The following is a 19453-nucleotide window of genomic DNA, read 5'->3' as shown; positions in this document are numbered from 1 at the left end:
TCCAGCTTTCCTAGGATGAAGAATGGCCCCTCATATGATGGAAGGAATTTATTGACTTTGTTCTTGACTTTCCGTGTGCCCTTTATGAGATACCACACGGCATCTCCAACCTCGAACTGTGTACGGCAGCAATTCTTATCGTACTGTCTTTGCATGTTTCACCGACTCCCCGAGCACGTTTCTGGCAATCTGATGTGCCAGCTCCAGCCGTTGATGGAGGTTTTGGACGTATTCAGGGGCAGTAGGGGCTGCATCAGAGTCAAGGGGTAGGCCAACCACCAGGTCCACCGGCTCACTCACTTCCCTGCCGAACATCATATAATTAGGGGTGAGATGGGTAGCACTGTGCGTGGTTGCTCTGTAGGCCATGACTGCATAAGGGATCATAAGATCCCAGTCCCAGTGGCAACGTTCAGCCGTTGTGTCTAGGATCTGTTTCAGGGTGGAATTGAATCGTTCCACCTGGCCGTCAGACTGTGGTCGGAATGGTGTGGTGCGTGTCTTTTCAATGCCGAATAATGAGCACATTTTCTGGAACACTTTAGACTCAAAATTTACATTTACATTTAGTCATTTAGCAGACGCTCTTATCCAGAGCGACTTACAGTAAGTACAGGGACATTCCCCCGAGTCAAGTAGGGTGAAGTGCCTTGCCCAAGGACACAACGTCAGTTGGCATGACCAGGAATCGAACTGGCAACCTTCGGATTACTAGTCCGACTCCCTCACCGCTCAGCCACCTGACTCCGAAAATTGCGGCCTTGTTCGCTGTGCAGGACCTGCGGGGCCCCGTAACGACACACCCACTCTGAGGCAAGCACTTCAGCCACGGTTTCAGCTTTTCATTGGCCAAGGGAAAGGCTTCCACCCATTTTGTGAAGTAGTCCTGTTATAGTATATAAGACTTATGTCGCTTTGTCTCATTCAGTGGCCCCATAATATCCAATGCGACATGCTCCATAGGGGCTCCCACCCTGACATTTCCCATGGGTGCCTGTGGAGTCTTGCGGGGCCTGGCTTTGGACGCACAGCTAATGCAGGTTTGACACCAGAGGGCGACACTCTCTCTCATTCTGTACCAGTAGTACCGAGTCTGGAGCCGTGCCGCTGTACGCTCAACTCCAAAATGTCCACCGATTGGTCCGTCATGCATCTGCTTCATGACTGCAGGCTGATGGGCACGGGGTAGCACAATTTGTGGATAAAACTGAATGTCATCCAGACAATACAACCATCTGACCAGGACTCCATCTCGGCTGTAGAGCCATCTCCACTGGATCCAATATGTCTTTGTGGCTGGACTGTATGGGGCAACAGTAGTCCATGCGGGCCGTTCTTCATTGGCCTCCATCCATGCCCTGATCGGCGCAATGTCCAGATCAGCCTTCTGAGTCTCCTGTAATTCCTCTGGAGACCAGCCACAGAAAAGTGCGGGCTCATTGGTCTTAGTCACAAGAATTTGTTCCTGCGCTACCCCCACTGGACATACCATTGTTGGGTCTAGTTGCACCTCTACCCCCACTGGACTCTGTGTCTCCTTTCTGATAAGAGTCCAACTCACACTGCACAGCTTGGTGACAGACACTCTTGGGCGGCAGGGCGGGGCCAGGAAGCTTACAAGGGCAGGACTGATGACAAGGCTGTCTAGAGAGGCTGTCGACATTGTTGTGAAGCCGGCCTGGCCAATGGATGATCTCAAAGTCGTACTCACCAAGCTTCTCCAGCCACCTGGCAAGCTGGCCTTCTGGTTCCCTCACCTTTGTTAGCCAACGGAGACTGCTGTGATCAGTGCGCACAGTAAAACGATATCCCAGGAGATACTGTCGGAAATGTGACGTGAACTCCACTACGGCTAGCAGTTCTCGCTGTGTGGTGCAATAATTCTGTTCAGTTTTGGATAATTTACGGCTCCCATATGCCAGTACGCGCTCCCCACCCTGCTGAACTTGGGACAGCACAGCGCCAATGCCAGTGTCACTTGCATCAGTGTCCAGTATCATATTTCCCACATCCAATGGGTATCCCAGGACTGGTGTTGTGGTTAGCCTTTGTTTCAGCTCATCAAATGCCCCTTGGCATGCTGAGGTCCACTGGAACCGGGCATACTTCTTGGTAAGGTTGTGGAGGGGTTCAGCTATTGTGGCGAAATCTTTCACAAATCGCCGATAGTACGAGGCCAACCCAATGAACTGACAGACCTCCTGGATGGACGTAGGTGGAGGCCAATCCTGCACTTTCTGTATTTTAGCAGGGTCTGTGATCACTCCTTGCTCTGAGATGATGTGGCCTAGATAGGCCACCTGACGGCGGAAAAGGTAGCATTTCGCTGGCTTCAACTTCAGGTTAGCATTGTGCAGCCTATTGAAAACATCACCTAGACGATGCAGCATCTCTGGCACATCACGGCCCAGCACAATTATGTCATCCAAGTACACAAGGCACGTCTCCCACTGCAGGCCGGCTAACACCCGGTCCATCAGCCTTTGAAACATTGCTGTCTCGTTGCACAATCCGAATGGCATGACGTTCCATTCGAAGAGGCCATTCCTAGTGCAAAAGGCTGCTGCCCGACGGGCTTGTGGGGTCAGTTCAACCTGCCAATATCCTGAGGCAAGATCCAGCGTGCTGAACCATTTAACATTGGAGAGGGTGTCAAGTGTGTCTTGGATTCGGGGCAATGGGTACATTTACATTTAGTAATTTAGCAGACGCTCTTATCCAGAGCGACTTACAGTAAGTACAGGGACATTCCCCCGAGGCAAGTAGGGTGAAGTGCCTTGCCCAAGGACACAACGTCAATAGACACTGCCAGGAATCGAACCAGCGACCTTCTGATTACAAGCCCGACTCCCTCACTGCTCAGCCACCTGACTCCCACGTCCTTGGCGCGTAGGCGTCCTTGATGGTGCAGTCATTCAGGGCACGGTTATCCACACAGAGACGGTAAGTGCCATCCTTTCTACGCACCATCACTATGGGAGAGGCCCAGCTGCTATGGCCGCGACGGGCCACACCGACTTCCAGGCTCTGCTGTAGTTGTTGATCAGCATCCTGCTGCTTCTCCCGTGCCATCCGACGTGGAGGTTGCTTGACTGGAGCTCCTGGCTGGGTCATGATGTTGTGTTGCACCAGGCTAGTGCGGCCCAGATCACCTGGTCCAGTAGAGAATGCATTGCCATAGGTGCACAGCAGTTATGCTAGCTGAAGCTGTTCGTCTTGGTTAAGCTCAGCTGCACTCTGGTCGTACAGCTCTCGCAGGTGCTGGGGAACAATAAGATGTTCCGACGGTTTGGCACTGGCTGTGATATTGGCAGGCGCCAGGACTTCAGCGGGTTGGAGAAAACCCGCGATAGCTCCCCTTCTAATGGTTACAGCTGAGTTTCCAGGATTGAAGATGCGGAGGGGCACACTTTTGGAGGGTTGGGCTTCCACCAGAACACGGGCAACTAGCACCTTATATTTCTCTACGAAGCCCTTGGTGGGACTCAACATCACTTCGCCTGTGAGGTGGTCTTTAAGACGAATGATGCCTCTGACTACATACTCCAATATAGCCTCAACCACCAACGTCCTGGCCACTCTCACCACCCGCGTCCTTGATGGGCCCATGCTGTGAAAGTATGGCACTTCCTCGCCAAAGAGTATGATGCGGCTATTTCCAAAGTCAAGGCGTGCTTGGGCCTGGGTGAGGAACGGATGACCCAGGAGGGCCTCTTCGCTTGTGACAGCCTAAACAACTACAACAACTAAGTAAAATTAGGTAAATAAAATTGGTCCAACAAGACGAGATTAAATTTGTGACAAATTCCCCAAGACACAAAGAGGATGGGATACTTCAAGTTCAAGTGTTTTATTGTCAGGTGCACAGAACACCACAAGGTCAGACTGGGCACTGAAATTGGGCACTGAAGACAAGACAACGCAAGACAACCTGGCATAACATATAAGTACACAGAACATAGATTACATCTATGATAAGCTAAAATATAGGGAACCTCCTAAATATACAGATAATATACAATATGTGAATGTAAACATAATATACTAATATCATATGTGAACATTAGTTATTGAGGTAGCATCCATATGCAAAAATATTGATGATGTACAGGTGCATGTGGGGTGCATGGGTTTGTCCACAATGCGTGTGGCTTTGCGGATGCACCGTTAGGTATGTTTGTGAGGGAGGGAAGAGAGACCCCGACTATCTTCTTGGCTGTCCTGACTATCCTCTGCAGAATTGCGGTTCGAAGTGGTGCAGTTCCCAAACCAGGCCGTGATGCAGCTCCTCGGGATGCTCTCTATAGTCCCTCTATGCAATGTGGTGAAGATGTGGGATGGGAGATGGGCTTTTAGCCACTGCTGGTACACCAAGGAATTAGGTGCTCAACGGTTTAGTTGATGTTCAGCAGGGATGGGTTGCTTTTTGCCTTGTACCTTACTTGCTCTGCACACCTGAGAGATGTAGTACTATACATGGACAATTTGTACAGCAGTGCAACCCTCTTTCAACATTTTCTGTCTCTTGGAACGGGGCCTGTGTGGGCCAACATTCACATTCACCTGTATAATTAGAAAGGGAGATGTTCAATATATAGAAAACGGTCAACAGCAGGCAGTCAAGTGGTATGACAAGAGGTGTGTTCATAACCCTATGAAACATTACAGTCATACATTACTGTCTTGTCATTTCAATAAGTTGTTATTTTGAATAAGCATAAAGTCTGGTTTATTCTATGTCTTCCATCAAGTAGCTCTAGCCTAGATTTTCCAAACAAATTACACTTGCCTAATTTTTGCAATACTTGAACTGTGGCCTGACAATAAATGAGGAATAATAAATGTTCCATCAACACGGAAATGAATGGCAGTAGATGGTAGCAATAGATCACAAAACCTAGCCATCAATTTAGAATGGATGTCTGCATTATTGTGTTTGCTCTAATTAGACTAAACATAGCAAGTTACGAGCTAGCTAGCAAAAACATCAGATCGTGGAAAACAACAAGTCAAGCTTTCATCTCAATATCATGCCACAGGTATGTGTATGTAATTTGTGGTTATAAATAATCTACTCACCAGAAAGGTTTTCCCAGAAAAGTAGAAGCCAACCAAAAAGGTTTGAAGGTATCCAAGCTGCATGAGCTTGCTTGATCGCCTTTCGTCAAGGGGTCTGGGAGTCATTCTCGAGTCTCGCCTATGGCTCACATGGTTGACAATCAGCAGTTGTTGCTAATTTACTAGGCTATGTTACGTTGTTTGTGTGGTCGGATTATAATGAGTACAAAATAATGCAGGTGCATCCAGTCAGACTAATGTGCTATGATTGTAATGCATCGTTTAATTTTTGTTTTGCTGGTTTCCAGTAACTTATTTTGAGAACACGGTCTGGTTGCCAACTCCGTTACGAGATGGAAGAGAGAACACAACGATGCATAGCAATCAAGTTAGACTGACTGGGTGTATCTGAATTATGTTGTATTCGTTATAATCCGACCACACAAACAACGTAACATAGCCTAGGAAATTAGCAACAGCTAACTTGTTGATTGACACTTTACTACACTACGAGCTAGCTAGTTTGGCAAACACATCACCTTGTGAAATACAACAGTTGCTTTCATCTCAGTATCGTGCAAAATATATGGGTGGTATAATTAGAATTATACCAGTACTTCTGGCATCAGAATCATAGCCAAAACTTTGAAGGTCTCGCCAATCCCCCGAAGCGGAAGAAATACGTAACGAGAAGGTCGGATAAACAAAATAACCAATGTAGTCGTCACTAATACGGGGTGCAAACTAGGTCACTTTCAAATGCGAATCGAGAAATTGTGAAATTGTATAGAAATTCGATTTTAATGCGTCATAATCAATTTCTGGAACGTTGAGACTCACGCGCAAAAAGAACTCACTCTGGGGGGACAGTCTAGAAATTTAGAACGTACTCCTCAAAGGGCTAAACGGGTTAGTGTCTAATAACTTGAGTGGCCCGATTGGTATATCACGTTTCACTTGCATTTCTTTTTAATGCATCAGTCTGCCCATCGCATGAGAAAGGGTTATCGAGCCAGTCATATTCGTTTCTCAATTGCAAACAGTGAGTTTTTATTTCAACTTCCTCCATTGCAGTGAATGACATTGGGCGGGTAGAGTGGCTGGTCACTTTCCCATGTAAACTTTGTTCACGTTCATACACGAGGCGCTGACCGGAAGCTGCCATCTTGACTAACGTTGTAACGTTGTATGGGAAAACAGTACTGTTATGCTAACTGCTCCGGTTTATCTCACCGGTTATTTCACAGTGTGCTTACCACAGCAGATATCTTGGTATTTATAAGTCCCTTCGTGGTCGCCAGTGTTAACCTTTCCTGCTCTGTCTCTGACCGTAGTTGGAGATTGCAGGGGAGACGTTGTTCAACGCTCCAGCGCCGAAGTATTAACTAATGACTTCGGGGTTGATTCCCTTCTCTTTCTCTCTGATTCTGGTTAGCAAATAAATATCCACTGTGTTCTTTCTTGATGATTCATTATTTGAACACTGAAATACTGTTACGTGCACATACGTTTTGCTCCGGTCGCTACATCAAAAAACACTTGTTAGCATCACCTCTTTTCCTCTCTCTCCCCCTCGCTCTACCACACCCACCCTGTACGTGCTGTTCTTAAAGGAGCCGCACCATTTTCAACACTACCCCCACTCTGGATGGCAATCACCTAACGCAATGCCACTCCAGCACAACATACAACAACATGTAATTCAACCGTACTCGTTTTTCTTTTTTTGGTACATAGCCCTTAGGTCAGGAGCCGCACCATTTTACAACACCGTGCAATAGAAAACAGAATACATTACGCATTTACTTACTTTAGTTTTCGAAGTGTTACACAACGGCATGCTGTACTGCCTATACTCGTGCATTGCTTGGCATCATTGTTCCCGTAACAAGTGTGGCATATATTCCAGTGCGGTTTATAATCCGATTTACAAACTCAAAGCTCCCATGCTGGTTGGGTGCGGTTTATAGTGTCTTATTTTCCGAAAAAATACGGTATACACATAGAAAACAATAGACACGACTCCATGGACAGAACAGTGTGTGGAGTAGTACTGTCATCAACTATTACATTTCCTGAAACCGAATATAATGTTAGACACAGATTTTGTCCTACAGGGCTTCATGCAAAGTATTCCACAAGGACACCATTGTTTCAACAGTAAACAATTAAATGTGCTATATAAAGGCCCAGACAGAGCACAGACAGATGGTAGCTCCAAGGTGTTGATAAAGCATCTTTTCATTTGTAAACAATTAATTTAGGGATTTTCTTTGAATGTGGGGGGAAAATATTCAGGTGTGGGTCTCTGCGTGTGTATCCGTGTGTGTGAGTGGTTGTGTGTGTGTACAGTTGTTCTAAATATCCATTTATCCATGTTCAGACAATGTAGCAAGTGACGCTTCCTCATAAATATTGACTCTTGATTTTGAGCCTTGTATGTGCTTATGTTCTCATGTGTGTGCTCTCCCTGCAGAGTCTGTGTTTCCGCATTCAGAAGATGTTGGAGGTGTACAGGCCAGACTGGTGTGACACCAGAGAACACTGGTCTGTTTTCTTGTTTTCTCCTCAGAACAAGTAAGTAACAAGTAAGACTCATCCCTCTCTCCTCTCCTTTATCAGACGATTATTACACGTGGTGTCAGGTTTTCGGAATTGGAACTTCTAAATCAAGTGTGTATGTGTATTGCAGGTTTGTGTTCATCAGTGCATTCGAATGTATATGTGCATGTGTGTCTGTATGCCTAAATGCATCCCTATGTGTGTGTGTGTGTCTGTGTGCATAAGCACATCCCTATATGCCTGTGTGTGTGTGTAGGTCTGTGTTCATAAGTTCATCCCTGTGTGTGTATGTGTGTCCGCTCGTGTGTGTGTGTGTGCAGCAAGAAGACCACACAGTACTTCTTATCGCATTATAGTTTTCTCACAAATACCACTGCCCTCCCTCCTTTTCTCTCCTTCCCAAACTCAAGCCCTCTATCAGTTACGCCTGGGACACACTGGCAGCGAAGCGCCACGATTGGTTACAAATGGTGCAAGGCTGTTCACACTACACGCGCATTTCTCTGCGTCATTCACCAAGCCTTTCACCTTCTCTGAGCTTTCCTGTTTCACATTGAAAGCTGACAAACATTGTATTGGCTTTACTTAGGCAACTTGCTGCTCCAAAAGCCATCTTACATTTACATTTAGTCATTTAGCAGACGCTCTTATCTAGAGCGACTTACAGTAAGTACAGGGACATTCCCCCGAGGCAAGCAGGGTGAAGTGCCTTGCCCAAGGACACAACGTCAGTTTGCATGACCGGGAATCGAACTGGCAACCTTCGGATTACTAGTCCGACTCCCTCACCGCTCAGCCACCTGACTCCCACTTAACAGAATCCAAACGTAATGTGGCAACCTCAGTCTTTTTTGCCGTAGGCTAGACTTTGTAAAATAGGCTACGTGCTGTGGGTCATACAACTCCATGTAAGCCTATGCTACTCAACTTCGATGATTAACTTTACGTCGTCAATCTTCCCAAATTTATCTGCTTGTTTGTGATGTAAGGTTTTGGTGTCTCTTCTGCTTGAGTATATGCCAGCTATCTCGCTCTTAAACACACTGTTTAAAAACAACTGACTAATATGTTGGCTTGAAAGTCAACGCAATTATCAATCAGGTTTTTTTATTTTACAAATTTTTAAGTTTTGAGGATTGATTGGATATAGTTTTTATTGGGATGAACACATGGTTGGCCGTTTGTTACCAGCGTAGTGAAGTTGGGTGTTAAGTGATAGGCTACAGCCTACAACTAACATAATCAAATCTTAATAACATGTTTTGTTTATTCAAATATATCGTATAATATGGTGCATTCTGCAGCCAAATTTGCAAGTGGCTCGTGGAAAAATTTGAACAGCTACCGAAACGATCTCTGCAGAGCACAAGCCTTTCAAGCCCTTCAACGGCCGGTCGTTACCAACATTGTGTACTTATCTTAAATTATATAGGGTGAATATTGGTAAAGTACGTCGGCCTAAAAGTAATATTTAATAACTAATTATAGTTTACAACTTTACAAATGTTCACCGTAGTCTACAATGAATGTAGTAAAATCATAATAACATATCAAGAGAGGTGCATTTCTCCACAAATATATCAACTAATATGGTGTATTTTATCATCCTGCAGCCTATTTCACAAGCGTCTAGCGGAAAAATTCGACCAGCTGCCCAAACGATCGCTGCAGAGCGTAACGCCTGGGACACACTGGCTGCGAAGCGCCACCTTTGTTCTTTCGGCACCCCTGTTATCAAATTGGACCGGCCACACAGGCTGCGAAGCGCCGCGATTGCTCGCGCTCTGCAGCGATCGTTTTGGCAGCTGGTGGTTTTTTAGCGAGACGCTTGTGAAATTTGCTGCAGGATGATAAAATACACCCTATTAGTTGATATATTTGCGGAGAAATGCACATCTGGTGTGAACAGCCTTGCGCCATTCGTAGCCAATCGTGACGCTTCCGGGCGCTTCGCAGCCAGTGTGTCCCAGGGGTTAGGCTGCCTGCTGTACTCACCAAATCAATACACCAGGAACAGGTTTCCAGGTGCAGCGCCTCTCTTGATCAATAGGCAGGACAGGTTGCCAGGTTGGCAAGGATGAACTTGATTTGTATATCGACCTAGCGCCCAGTGCCGCCCCCCCCCCCCCCCCAACTGCCCCTCATATGACGTGGCGCAGTTGCCGCCCTCTGCTGGTAGTGCGTTTGAAACTCGTTTGGAAACAAATTCGTTTGAAAATGGTATGCACTCGGGAAATTGCCGCCGCCCTAGGCGGCTGCCTATGTCGCCTATAGGAAGGACCGGTACTGCTAGCGCCAGTCAGATTGCGACGGGGTGCTTCCTAACCTATTCCCTGTTTGTCAACAAGAAATAGAGTACATGTGTCAAAGTATGTATCTTTCAGTTGGTTATATACAGTTTAGATATCATTGGCTTGTTATCACACTGTCACTCTCCATTTGCGTGTCTTATCACTCTCTCTCTCTCACTGTCTTGCTTTTCTTCTATAGTCAGGATTTTTCCTGTGTCAAAGTCTTCGGTGCTCCATAAAAAATAAAAAAAAGGCTGTGTTACCGTGTCACCTTATTAGCAGACATCTATGTATTTATTTTTATTTTTTACCATTTCATAAATAATGGAGGGTATGCTTGAGGAAATCATGTTGCTTCCACTTTAGATAAAAATAGATAGGCTAATAGATTGACAATAGAAAATAGACAATAGAAAAATACTATTAAACATATTCGCGGATATGATTGTGATTACTTGCAATGACGGCTCCAATAGAAGTTATACAGGCATGCAAACTCCTCACCTTTAGGTGAGACTCACCTTTTTGAAACCAAAATGGGTAACCTATGTGATTCATGCAGCTTTTTTTGGACTGGCTCTGGAACCAATCGTCACTCCTAATGCCTAAACCTCACAGCCAATCAGAGGCAGAGTGGGAGAGGTTTACAGGCCCATCTTACATCATCTAGTAGATACAATTTTAATACAATACAAAAAATGATGTCTATTGGATGTGTGTTAGCTTTACAATAAGTGATGCTTTTGACTTTTCCTTTTTAAAGTAGTTCAACATAGGTAATCCTGTTTGTTTTTGTTTTTAATGCTGTATGCTATATAAAAAATTTCTTTATGGTTAAAAGAACATGACATTGTTAACAAGAGCACAGATTCTATGTAGATCTAGCCTCTTAATTTTGCTTTCAAAGTGCACCAGATTCATGCGTTTAACTTGAAAATGTAATAAAGACCCTGGAGGGTAGGGGGTTCGCTGTATCCTTCTCTTTACCCCTGACCTGTTTGCATGCCTGGTTATAGCGAGCACATAGAACTTTATATTTTTCTAATCAATGTATTTATTCCCAGGTGTTTTGCAATTTCCTTTTATTTTCTTCGTGCCTACACTATATATTATCATTCCAGATTAAGAATACCAATGGAGGCTGCGTTGGAAATCGTTAATCAAACTTTTGTCAGCATTTTGAGTGGAAATTTAATTTGCATTTGTACAGGTGTATTCGTGCACGTCGGGCTGGCCCTCGCAGCGGAACGATAGTTTACTGGCCGCTCTGTCCATTCGCGCACCTCACAGTTGCATATTGATCAGACAAGAAGACACGCTTATCAACTCTATTACTATTGATCAAAACAGAACGAGGGTTTGGCTGTAGCCTACTTGAAACATACTATTGAGAACATATTCGCTGACATGCATTGCACGCGCGCCCACATTTTCTCTATGCAGGAAAAACCCTGATAGTGCTCTACCAATAGTGTGCTATCTGGACTAGGCTGGTTGTTTAATAGCTGTTAATGTGGCCTGCTCAGAAATAAGAAAACTATTCCTGACTTTCTGTTTTCCTTCTGGCACCATCCATCTTGTCTATGTATGGCCCCTTCCCCACCTTCTTCTCCTCCTCTCTCTTCTCCCTCCCTTACTCCAGATTTAGGCAGATGTGCCAGTCCATTATTGCCCACAAGATGTTTGACTACATTGTGCTGGCCTTTATCTTCTCCAATTGCATCACTGTGGCCCTAGAGAGACCCAAGATTCTTCAGGGCAGCCTGGTACGAGGGTCGAAGCGGGTAGGGTGAAGGGTGGGTGGGTGGCTGGTGATGATGAGGATGATAAGGATGAAGAGGATGATGGTGGAGATGATGATGGTGGTTCGGGGAATTATTGTGATGATGATAGTGGTGATGATGGGGAGGATTATGATAATGGTGGAGATGATGATGATGATGATGGTGGTGATTGTAACGCCTCTCTATCCTCCTCTCCCTCTTTCTTCTCAGGAAAGAGTCTTCCTTACCAGTTCCAACTACATCTTCACAGCCATCTTTGTAGGGGAGATGACACTTAAGGTAAATACACTCCCAGTCATTAACTTTTCCGCAAAATACACTCCTAGTCATTCAACTCTCTTCTCCATCCTTGCCTCCCACCATCCTCTTCTCAGTCACTTCCTATCTCTCTCTTGTAGTGTTCAGTGTTTTCTGCTGTCTGTCCTCCTCCTCCTCCCCCTCACTCCCTCCACTAATCCTCAGCAGTCTTCCTCCCTCCCTACTCTTTCCCTCTCGGCAGTTTATATGTCCCTCTCTAGACAAGCAATTAAGCAATGACATTAATTAGTGCTACTTTCCTCTCCCAGACACAGTCCATCTTTCCTTTCCTCCATCCATCTCTCTCTATTCTCCTTTGGTACAAGTTCACCATCAATTATGAAACCCCCTTAACCCTTGTGTTATCTTCGGGTCATTCTGACCCATCAGTCATTGTGACCCACCGTCGTATTGCGACAACTTTACCGCATACAAAAACAAAGTGAAGCATTTTCTTTTAACCGTTGGGCTGTCTCAGACCCCCCACATGGCAAAGGTTAAAAGAAAATTATTTTTATTTGTTTTTGTATTGGGTAAAATTGGGTAAACACAACGATGGTTCGTTATGAACCTTTGGGTCATGTGACCCGAAGGCAGCCACAATCAATTATTAACCACTCCAACGTCGGAGCGATGGACTTGTCAGACCCAGCCGAGCGCTACACACCACCCTGCTGTGTGTGGATGTGTGAGTATGTGTTTATGTGTGTATGAGTGTCTGTGTATGTGTGTGTATGCAAGTGTGTTTGTGTGTCTAGCCCCACCATCAGGTTGGGTATGTTTCATAGACAGCATGTACTGTCTACAGACAGTAGTTTGCATAATGTGTGTGTGAGTCAGTCTGTGTCGCATGTCTCGTTAGTGTCAAGACCCTCCAACGTAAAACCTCCTGTGACTTACAACTGCTGACAACTTTCAGCTGTCTCTCTCCCCCCTCTCTCAATTCTCCCTCTTTTCTCTCTCTCTCTTGCTCTCTTTCTCTTGATCCTTCTCTTCCTCCCTCCCTAGGTGGTGTCTATGGGGTTGTACATAGGTGAGCAGGCCTATCTGCGCAGCAGCTGGAACATTCTAGATGGATTCCTGGTCTTTGTGTCTTTGATTGACATTGTCGTATCAATGGCGGGTGGAGCTAAGATCTTGGGGGTGCTGAGGGTTCTCCGGCTGCTTCGAACACTGCGCCCCCTCAGGTAAGGAGGAGTAACTGCAAGGGTGAACTGAAATAACATTTACATATACATTTAGTCATTTAGCAGACGCTCTTATCCGGAGCGACTTACTGTAAGTACAGGGACATTCTCCCCGAGGCAAGTAGGGTGAAGTGCCTTGCCCAAGGACACAACGTCATTTGACACGGCTGGGAATCGAACTGGCAACCTTCATATTACTAGCCCGATTCCCTAACCGCTCAGCCACCTGACTCCCTAGCAATAAATAACCTTACTGAGTTGTTGTGAGTTGTGTCTATAAAATAAACTGGCATGAAGTTGAACTTTTTTGGAATGCAGATGGATGGCTTAATTTTTTTAAGTGCATCATCTGCTTTTCCCTTGTCATAAATATCCTACCTTTTTAAATGTAAATTCTACATTATTCCTTCCCTCCCTCCTTCTATCTTCCTCCATCCCTCCCTCACTCCTTCCCTTTCTCTTCCTCCTTCCCTGCTTCCTTCCTTTCCTCCATCCTTCTCTCCCCCCGTCCCTCTCTCTTCCTCCCTTCTCTGTCTTCCTGCTTCCCTCTCTCTTCCTCCTTCCTTCCTTCCCTCCTTCCCACTCTGTTCCTTCTTCCCTCTCCATCTTCAGGGTGATCAGCAGAGCTCCAGGTCTAAAGCTGGTGGTGGAGACCCTCATCACGTCTCTTAAGCCTATCGGCAACATTGTCCTCATCTGCTGCGCCTTCTTCATAATCTTCGGCATCCTTGGGGTGCAGGTACCCTCAACTCCTCTGTCAACCTTCCTCCCTCCATCTCCCTTTCTACTGGTATCTCTCTGCAGAACTTCTACACCTGACCTCTTTCTGTCTGTCTCTCCCTCTCCATCTCTGTTTGCCTAATCTAAGAGTTCTCTTTCTTTCTGATCACCCTCCTTTCCCCCACATAAAAATGTCCCTTCCCATATGTCCCCCCTCTGCTTTTTTCTCTTTTTCAAGCCTCTTTCCGTCAACGCCCTGACATTTCAACCACTGAGATGTTTGTCATCCCCTCCATCACACCCAAGTCACTCCAGTGTAGTTATTGACGTCCATCACCGAGGAACAAAGCTCCTCCTTTCAAACCACACATCCGCTCCAACATTGTCCTTTCTCTTGTTGACAGCTCTTCAAAGGCAAGTTCTTTTACTGCTTCGGCATAGATGTCAAGAACATCACCAACAAGTCCGACTGTTTGCAGGCCAACTACAAATGGGTCCATCACAAGTACAACTTTGACAATCTGGGACAGGTCAGTGTGTTGTGTTGTAGAGGTTGCTTTGACACGTTCTGTCAATTAGTGGACAGAGGTCAGTGTATAACTGTGTGTGTGTGTGTGTTTGTGTGGGGGTATATGTGAGGGGGTTTGTGTGTGTGGGTGGGTGTGCGCATTTGTGTGTGTTCTACCCCACAGGCTCTGATGTCCCTGTTTGTGCTGGCCTCTAAGGATGGCTGGGTCAACATCATGTACCATGGTCTGGATGCCGTAGGAGTGGATCAGCAGGTGACCTGCTTAACATCTAGCTGTACAACCTTTAACTAAGATATTTTACATGCTATATCATAGGTATCTTATCAGGAGGTACGGAGGTAACAATGAGTTTGGATACATTTTTTCTGAGGATTCATGTTATTGCTGTATAGTTTTGAATAGTCAATTGACACAATTGACATTCTCTCTCCACCCATTCCATAAACCTACCCTGGTACTCATAAATCATCTCCCTCTCCTTCAACTCCCTTCCCTTCCTCCTCTCATTCCTCACGTTCCTCTCCCTTCTCTCTTCTCCTTTGTTTTACTCCTCTCCTTTTTTCTGGCTCCTTCTTTTCTCATCCTCTCCTCTTCCTCTCTCATTCCCTGTTCTCCCCTCCTCTCCCTTATCCCTTCTCCACCCTTCCCCTTCTCTGCTCTGCTCTCCTCCTTTCCCTCCAGCCAATTACCAACAACAACCCCTGGATGCTGCTCTACTTCATATCCTTCCTACTCATCGTCAGCTTCTTCGTGCTCAACATGTTTGTGGGTGTGGTAGTGGAGAACTTCCACAAGTGCCGTCAGCACCAGGAGGTGGAGGAGGCCAAACGGAGGGAGGAGAAGAGACAGAGGCGCATGGAGAAAAAGAGGAGGCGTAAGAGATGGAGGGAAGGAGAGAGGGAGGGGGGAGGAAAATAGACAGACGCATGAAGAAGAACAGGCGTAGGGGGAAAGATGGATGCAGGGATGGGATAAGGATAAAGATGGATGGATAGAAGGAATGTGGAAGACACTGCATGGACGGAGGAGGAGGAAGGAAAGAGAAGAGAGGGATGGCAGGACGTAGTCTTTGTGTAGAGTAGAATATATGATGGTGGTTGTAGGAAAGTATGTGGAGAAGAGTAACTTGTGTGTATGTATATATGTTTATGTCTGTATGTGTGTGTATGTGTGTTTAAATGTGTGTGTGTGTGTTCACAGAGGCCCAGAAGGTCCCCTACTACGCCAGCTACAGTCATGTACGTCTGATGATCCACACCCTTTGTACCAGCCACTACCTGGACCTCTTCATCACCTTCATCATCTGCATCAACGTCATCACTATGTCCCTGGAGCACTACAGCCAACCACACGTAAGACAGAGAGAGCCAGAGAGAGAGAAAGGGAGAGAGCTGAAAGTCATCTCTCATCAGAGAGAGTGTTAACACTTTTGAGAACATGTATTAGTCATTTGTATGTAGAAATAGCAGGTATAGATTTGTGTGCTATAAGGTTAGGTTTGTATGTATGTGGTCTTATGTACCTAAACAAAGTCCCTACAAGGATAGTAAACTATGAAGAATTGGTTTGGGTTAGAATTACTTTTAGGGTTAGAATTAACGTAAGGGTTAAGATTAAGGTAAGGGGTTAGGGGTAATATGATTTTGAATGGGAGTGAATTGTTGGTCCTCACTAGGATAGTAAAACAAACCTATGTGTATGAGTGGGTGTTTCTGTTTGTAGGGGTGTATGTGTGTGTGTGTAGGGGTGTGTATGAACAGTAGCGGTGGGGGGGTTGGATGTGTACTCATGAGCATTCTACTCCAACTTGTGTTTAGTGTGATGTAAAGTGTCAGTCACTTCTCCTAAAGTTGAACAGTTGTGGTTAATAACTGTTGTGGTTAATAACCGGTGAGGAATCACTGGTGTCGCTGTGACTCTCTATCTCCATCTGTTTTTGTCTTTTTCTCTTTCTGGATGAATATATTGCATTCTCTCGCTCTCTTTCTCAGAGTCTGGATCTGGCGCTGAAGTATTGTAATTATTTATTCACCTCCACCTTTGTGCTGGAGGCAGTTCTGAAGCTCATAGCCTTTGGATTTCGACGCTTCTTCAAAGACAGGTACACACCGTGTGTGTGTACTGTAAGTGTTTGTACGTACGTATTCACAAGATATATGCAGGAGAGCTCATCGTACCTTGCTCTGTGTCTTGTAAGTGGTTTTACACTGGTTGGGAGCACATCTTTTCTCCACTTAAAGTCATGGAAAATTTTGCAGTGGAGGCAGGAGAATCGGGACTCATGTAAAAAAGAAAAAATTGTATGTGTATGTCTAATTATCCAAACGTGAGCTTGCTATGATGTGTTTTACCAGCCTGTGTCAAAAATCCTCCCACAGTTCCCAACTTCCCATGCCCATGACTCCTCCCATTGTTAGAGCAATAAGGTGTTGCAACCAAGCCCCCACCCCTCGCTCCTCGGCTTGAGGCAAAGGCCCCGGTTAACTCAAGTCAACATATCCAATACTATGTCCCCCCCCCCCCTTTTTTTTTCTTGAACATGACTCACACTACTAGCTTTTTCATTGAAGAATTTTTGCAGATTTTTGCTACATTTGAAACCAATCCAAAATGGGTAATCTAGCACCCCATTTATTTGCTTACGTCAAGAAAAGTTGCCTGGAACTGTGGTCACGGGTACAAACATCTAGATGTACAACTGAGCTGAATGACCACAAGGAGAAAGGGCTTGCTAATCTACAGTTGCCTGCCTTGCTGTAGCCAGTTTTACAAATGGTTGCACACTTACATGATGGTTGATTATAGAGTTTATTCCCATTATTTGAAAGCAGATTTAACAATTTTGTAATGAACATTATTATGTTCATGAAATGACAAATGTAATTATAGCCTAATATAATTAGTGATATCGTGGCATGTCAAGGCGTCATTATATATACATAATAGTAACATATATAGGCCTATTTAACTTAGCTTGCTTTGCCGAGCTAGAACAACGACGGATGAGGATTGCGGTAACACCTAGGCTACACCTGAAAAGAGGGGCCTGAGGAGAGAGTTCCGGTTTCAGGGGCCTGAGGAGAGAGTTTTGGTTTAGACTTGTACCCCATTCTGACAGTTTTCTGACTTTACTGCAATGCCTTAGCTCACACGCTCGTATGACGTATCAAAGTATGACGTTTACAGCTAGTTGCGAGCGTGTACCAGCCTCGAAGCTAAGAGCATGGCGAAACACTGTTCTGCACAAGACCAGACGAGGCGGAACTGAAAAGATGGCACGGTCCACTACGCGCTCTCGCTTGCCTTACTGCGCCACTGAGCACTTTCCATAGAAATGAACAGGGACATCATCTTTAAAGAGCCGGTTCGCTTGGTCTACTGTATATAAGTCTATGGTTGCAGCTCCTCTCTATCCTGGTCTTCCATTAGCACCATTAATTCAATTACTCCCACAGTCCTTGGAATGCACCAAACTCAGCCCACGGCTGTAGAAACACACTCAGAGAATTATTACAGTATGTCCTACTTGAATTAATGCCCTAATTGTTTGCCTCTTCAGCTAAGTGGGTGTATTGAAACAAATACAGAGGAAGTTTGACATGTATTGCGGTTTCATTGGCATGGAGGCTATTGAATGGGATGTTGGTTACACAAGTAACATTAAGGGCCTCATTTACTAACATTGCGACCGCAGCTTAATCTGCGCCTTTGCCCAACCGCAAATAGCGCACGGTGTATTTCCGCATTTTGCGTGGTATCTATCAAACCAGATCTTCATCGAGCAATCAGCGCCTTACACCACCCTTTAGTGTTAATTAGCGCGCCGTTAAAAGACGTGAGAAATCGCCTGCATGTTACTGCCACCATGGGCGATTTGAGGAAAAGAAAAAGAAAGTTCAGCAAACAGGAGATAGAAATATTGGTTCACGAAGTTACAGCTAACATTAACATGTTACAAGGAAAAACTACAGAGGGTAAAATTTCTGGGGAAATTGTAGGGTGTGCTTGCTTGCGTCGGTTGCAGAAGCTCCGTTTTTGAATGACATTGTTACAACTGATATTTCAGTATATTTTATATAAAAATGCATACTATTTATAAAGATTACATAGATTTAAAAACATGTCTTTTTGCTGCTCAGAGCTTGCAGTAATGCGGTATCTCTGGCCGTACAATGTGTATGACGTCATTGACATTTTAAAAGGCTTTGTAGAACAAAAGGCGACTTAAAAAAAATCTAAAACCCAGCAGTGTGTATTTTTTTTGCCTCCCCTTTTGAATTCAACATTCAAATTACTAGACAAAGAATTATATCCTGAGAAAATTGGATTTTGAGGGGTATAGCTCCATAAACCTCCATTCATTCTGCACTCGACCGTTAGCACCCTCATATGGAACTAGAGTTGAACTGCAGAACCCGGAAGTTTCCCGAGAGTGGGAGTTCTCCCCATATTAGACATTGGCTGTTTATCAATCCACGTTTTTTTCCGTTCTTGTGAACTCGTTTGACGTCATCTTTCATTGCCCAAGTACAGTTTCAATCCAAAGAACACAAGTCACCAAGAATGCCAAAAATACCCGCCCATTTTATCAAGGATGCATTGGATGGTGACTTGACCAGCCAGAACACTTCTGATTTCCCAGAAGTCCTTGCGGACTTGCAAGACCATTCTCGCAAGGACGCTTGCAAGAACGTTCTTCAAAAGAATGTACTTGCGTTCTCAGCGTTCTTCGGATTGATAAACAGCCATTCTCTGCTAATGTTCTGCTAGAGGTAGTCACGCGTGTGTTCGTGAGCATTCGAATCCCGTGAGTGGCGAACTACCTTGTGAGACGAAGCGGGTTACGGCTCTTACAGACCCAGTGACGTGACCCGGATTCACGAAGTTAGCGTCAGCTGACCGCCGGAGTGAGTTTCAGAGGGGTGAGTGTAACGGAGTGAGAACCGTGAAACTCACTCCTCAGGTATGTAAGAGGCCACCCGCGTCAAAGAAGAGCTAGCTTTTCTTTGGCGTAGTTGGTAGTG

General features: G+C 45.2%; 1 protein-coding gene across 1 annotated transcript in view; it reads left to right on the top strand.

The window, feature by feature from the left end:
* The window catches only part of cacna1ia (calcium voltage-gated channel subunit alpha1 Ia), a 275083-nt gene that overhangs the window by 207189 nt on the left and 48441 nt on the right, over positions 1 to 19453 (top strand). The window contains exons 17-26 of the mRNA XM_067233031.1: positions 7535 to 7635; positions 11554 to 11677; positions 11906 to 11974; positions 13001 to 13179; positions 13792 to 13918; positions 14304 to 14429; positions 14592 to 14681; positions 15111 to 15303; positions 15630 to 15781; positions 16421 to 16530. Of these exons, the coding sequence (XP_067089132.1) occupies positions 7535 to 7635; positions 11554 to 11677; positions 11906 to 11974; positions 13001 to 13179; positions 13792 to 13918; positions 14304 to 14429; positions 14592 to 14681; positions 15111 to 15303; positions 15630 to 15781; positions 16421 to 16530 (1271 nt within the window). The remainder of the gene's footprint in view (positions 1 to 7534; positions 7636 to 11553; positions 11678 to 11905; positions 11975 to 13000; positions 13180 to 13791; positions 13919 to 14303; positions 14430 to 14591; positions 14682 to 15110; positions 15304 to 15629; positions 15782 to 16420; positions 16531 to 19453) is intronic.

The sequence above is a fragment of the Osmerus mordax genome, chromosome 3 (assembly GCF_038355195.1).
Source record: "Osmerus mordax isolate fOsmMor3 chromosome 3, fOsmMor3.pri, whole genome shotgun sequence".
Lineage (NCBI taxonomy): Eukaryota > Metazoa > Chordata > Actinopteri > Osmeriformes > Osmeridae > Osmerus > Osmerus mordax.
This window is presented reverse-complemented; position numbering and strand designations above follow the sequence as displayed.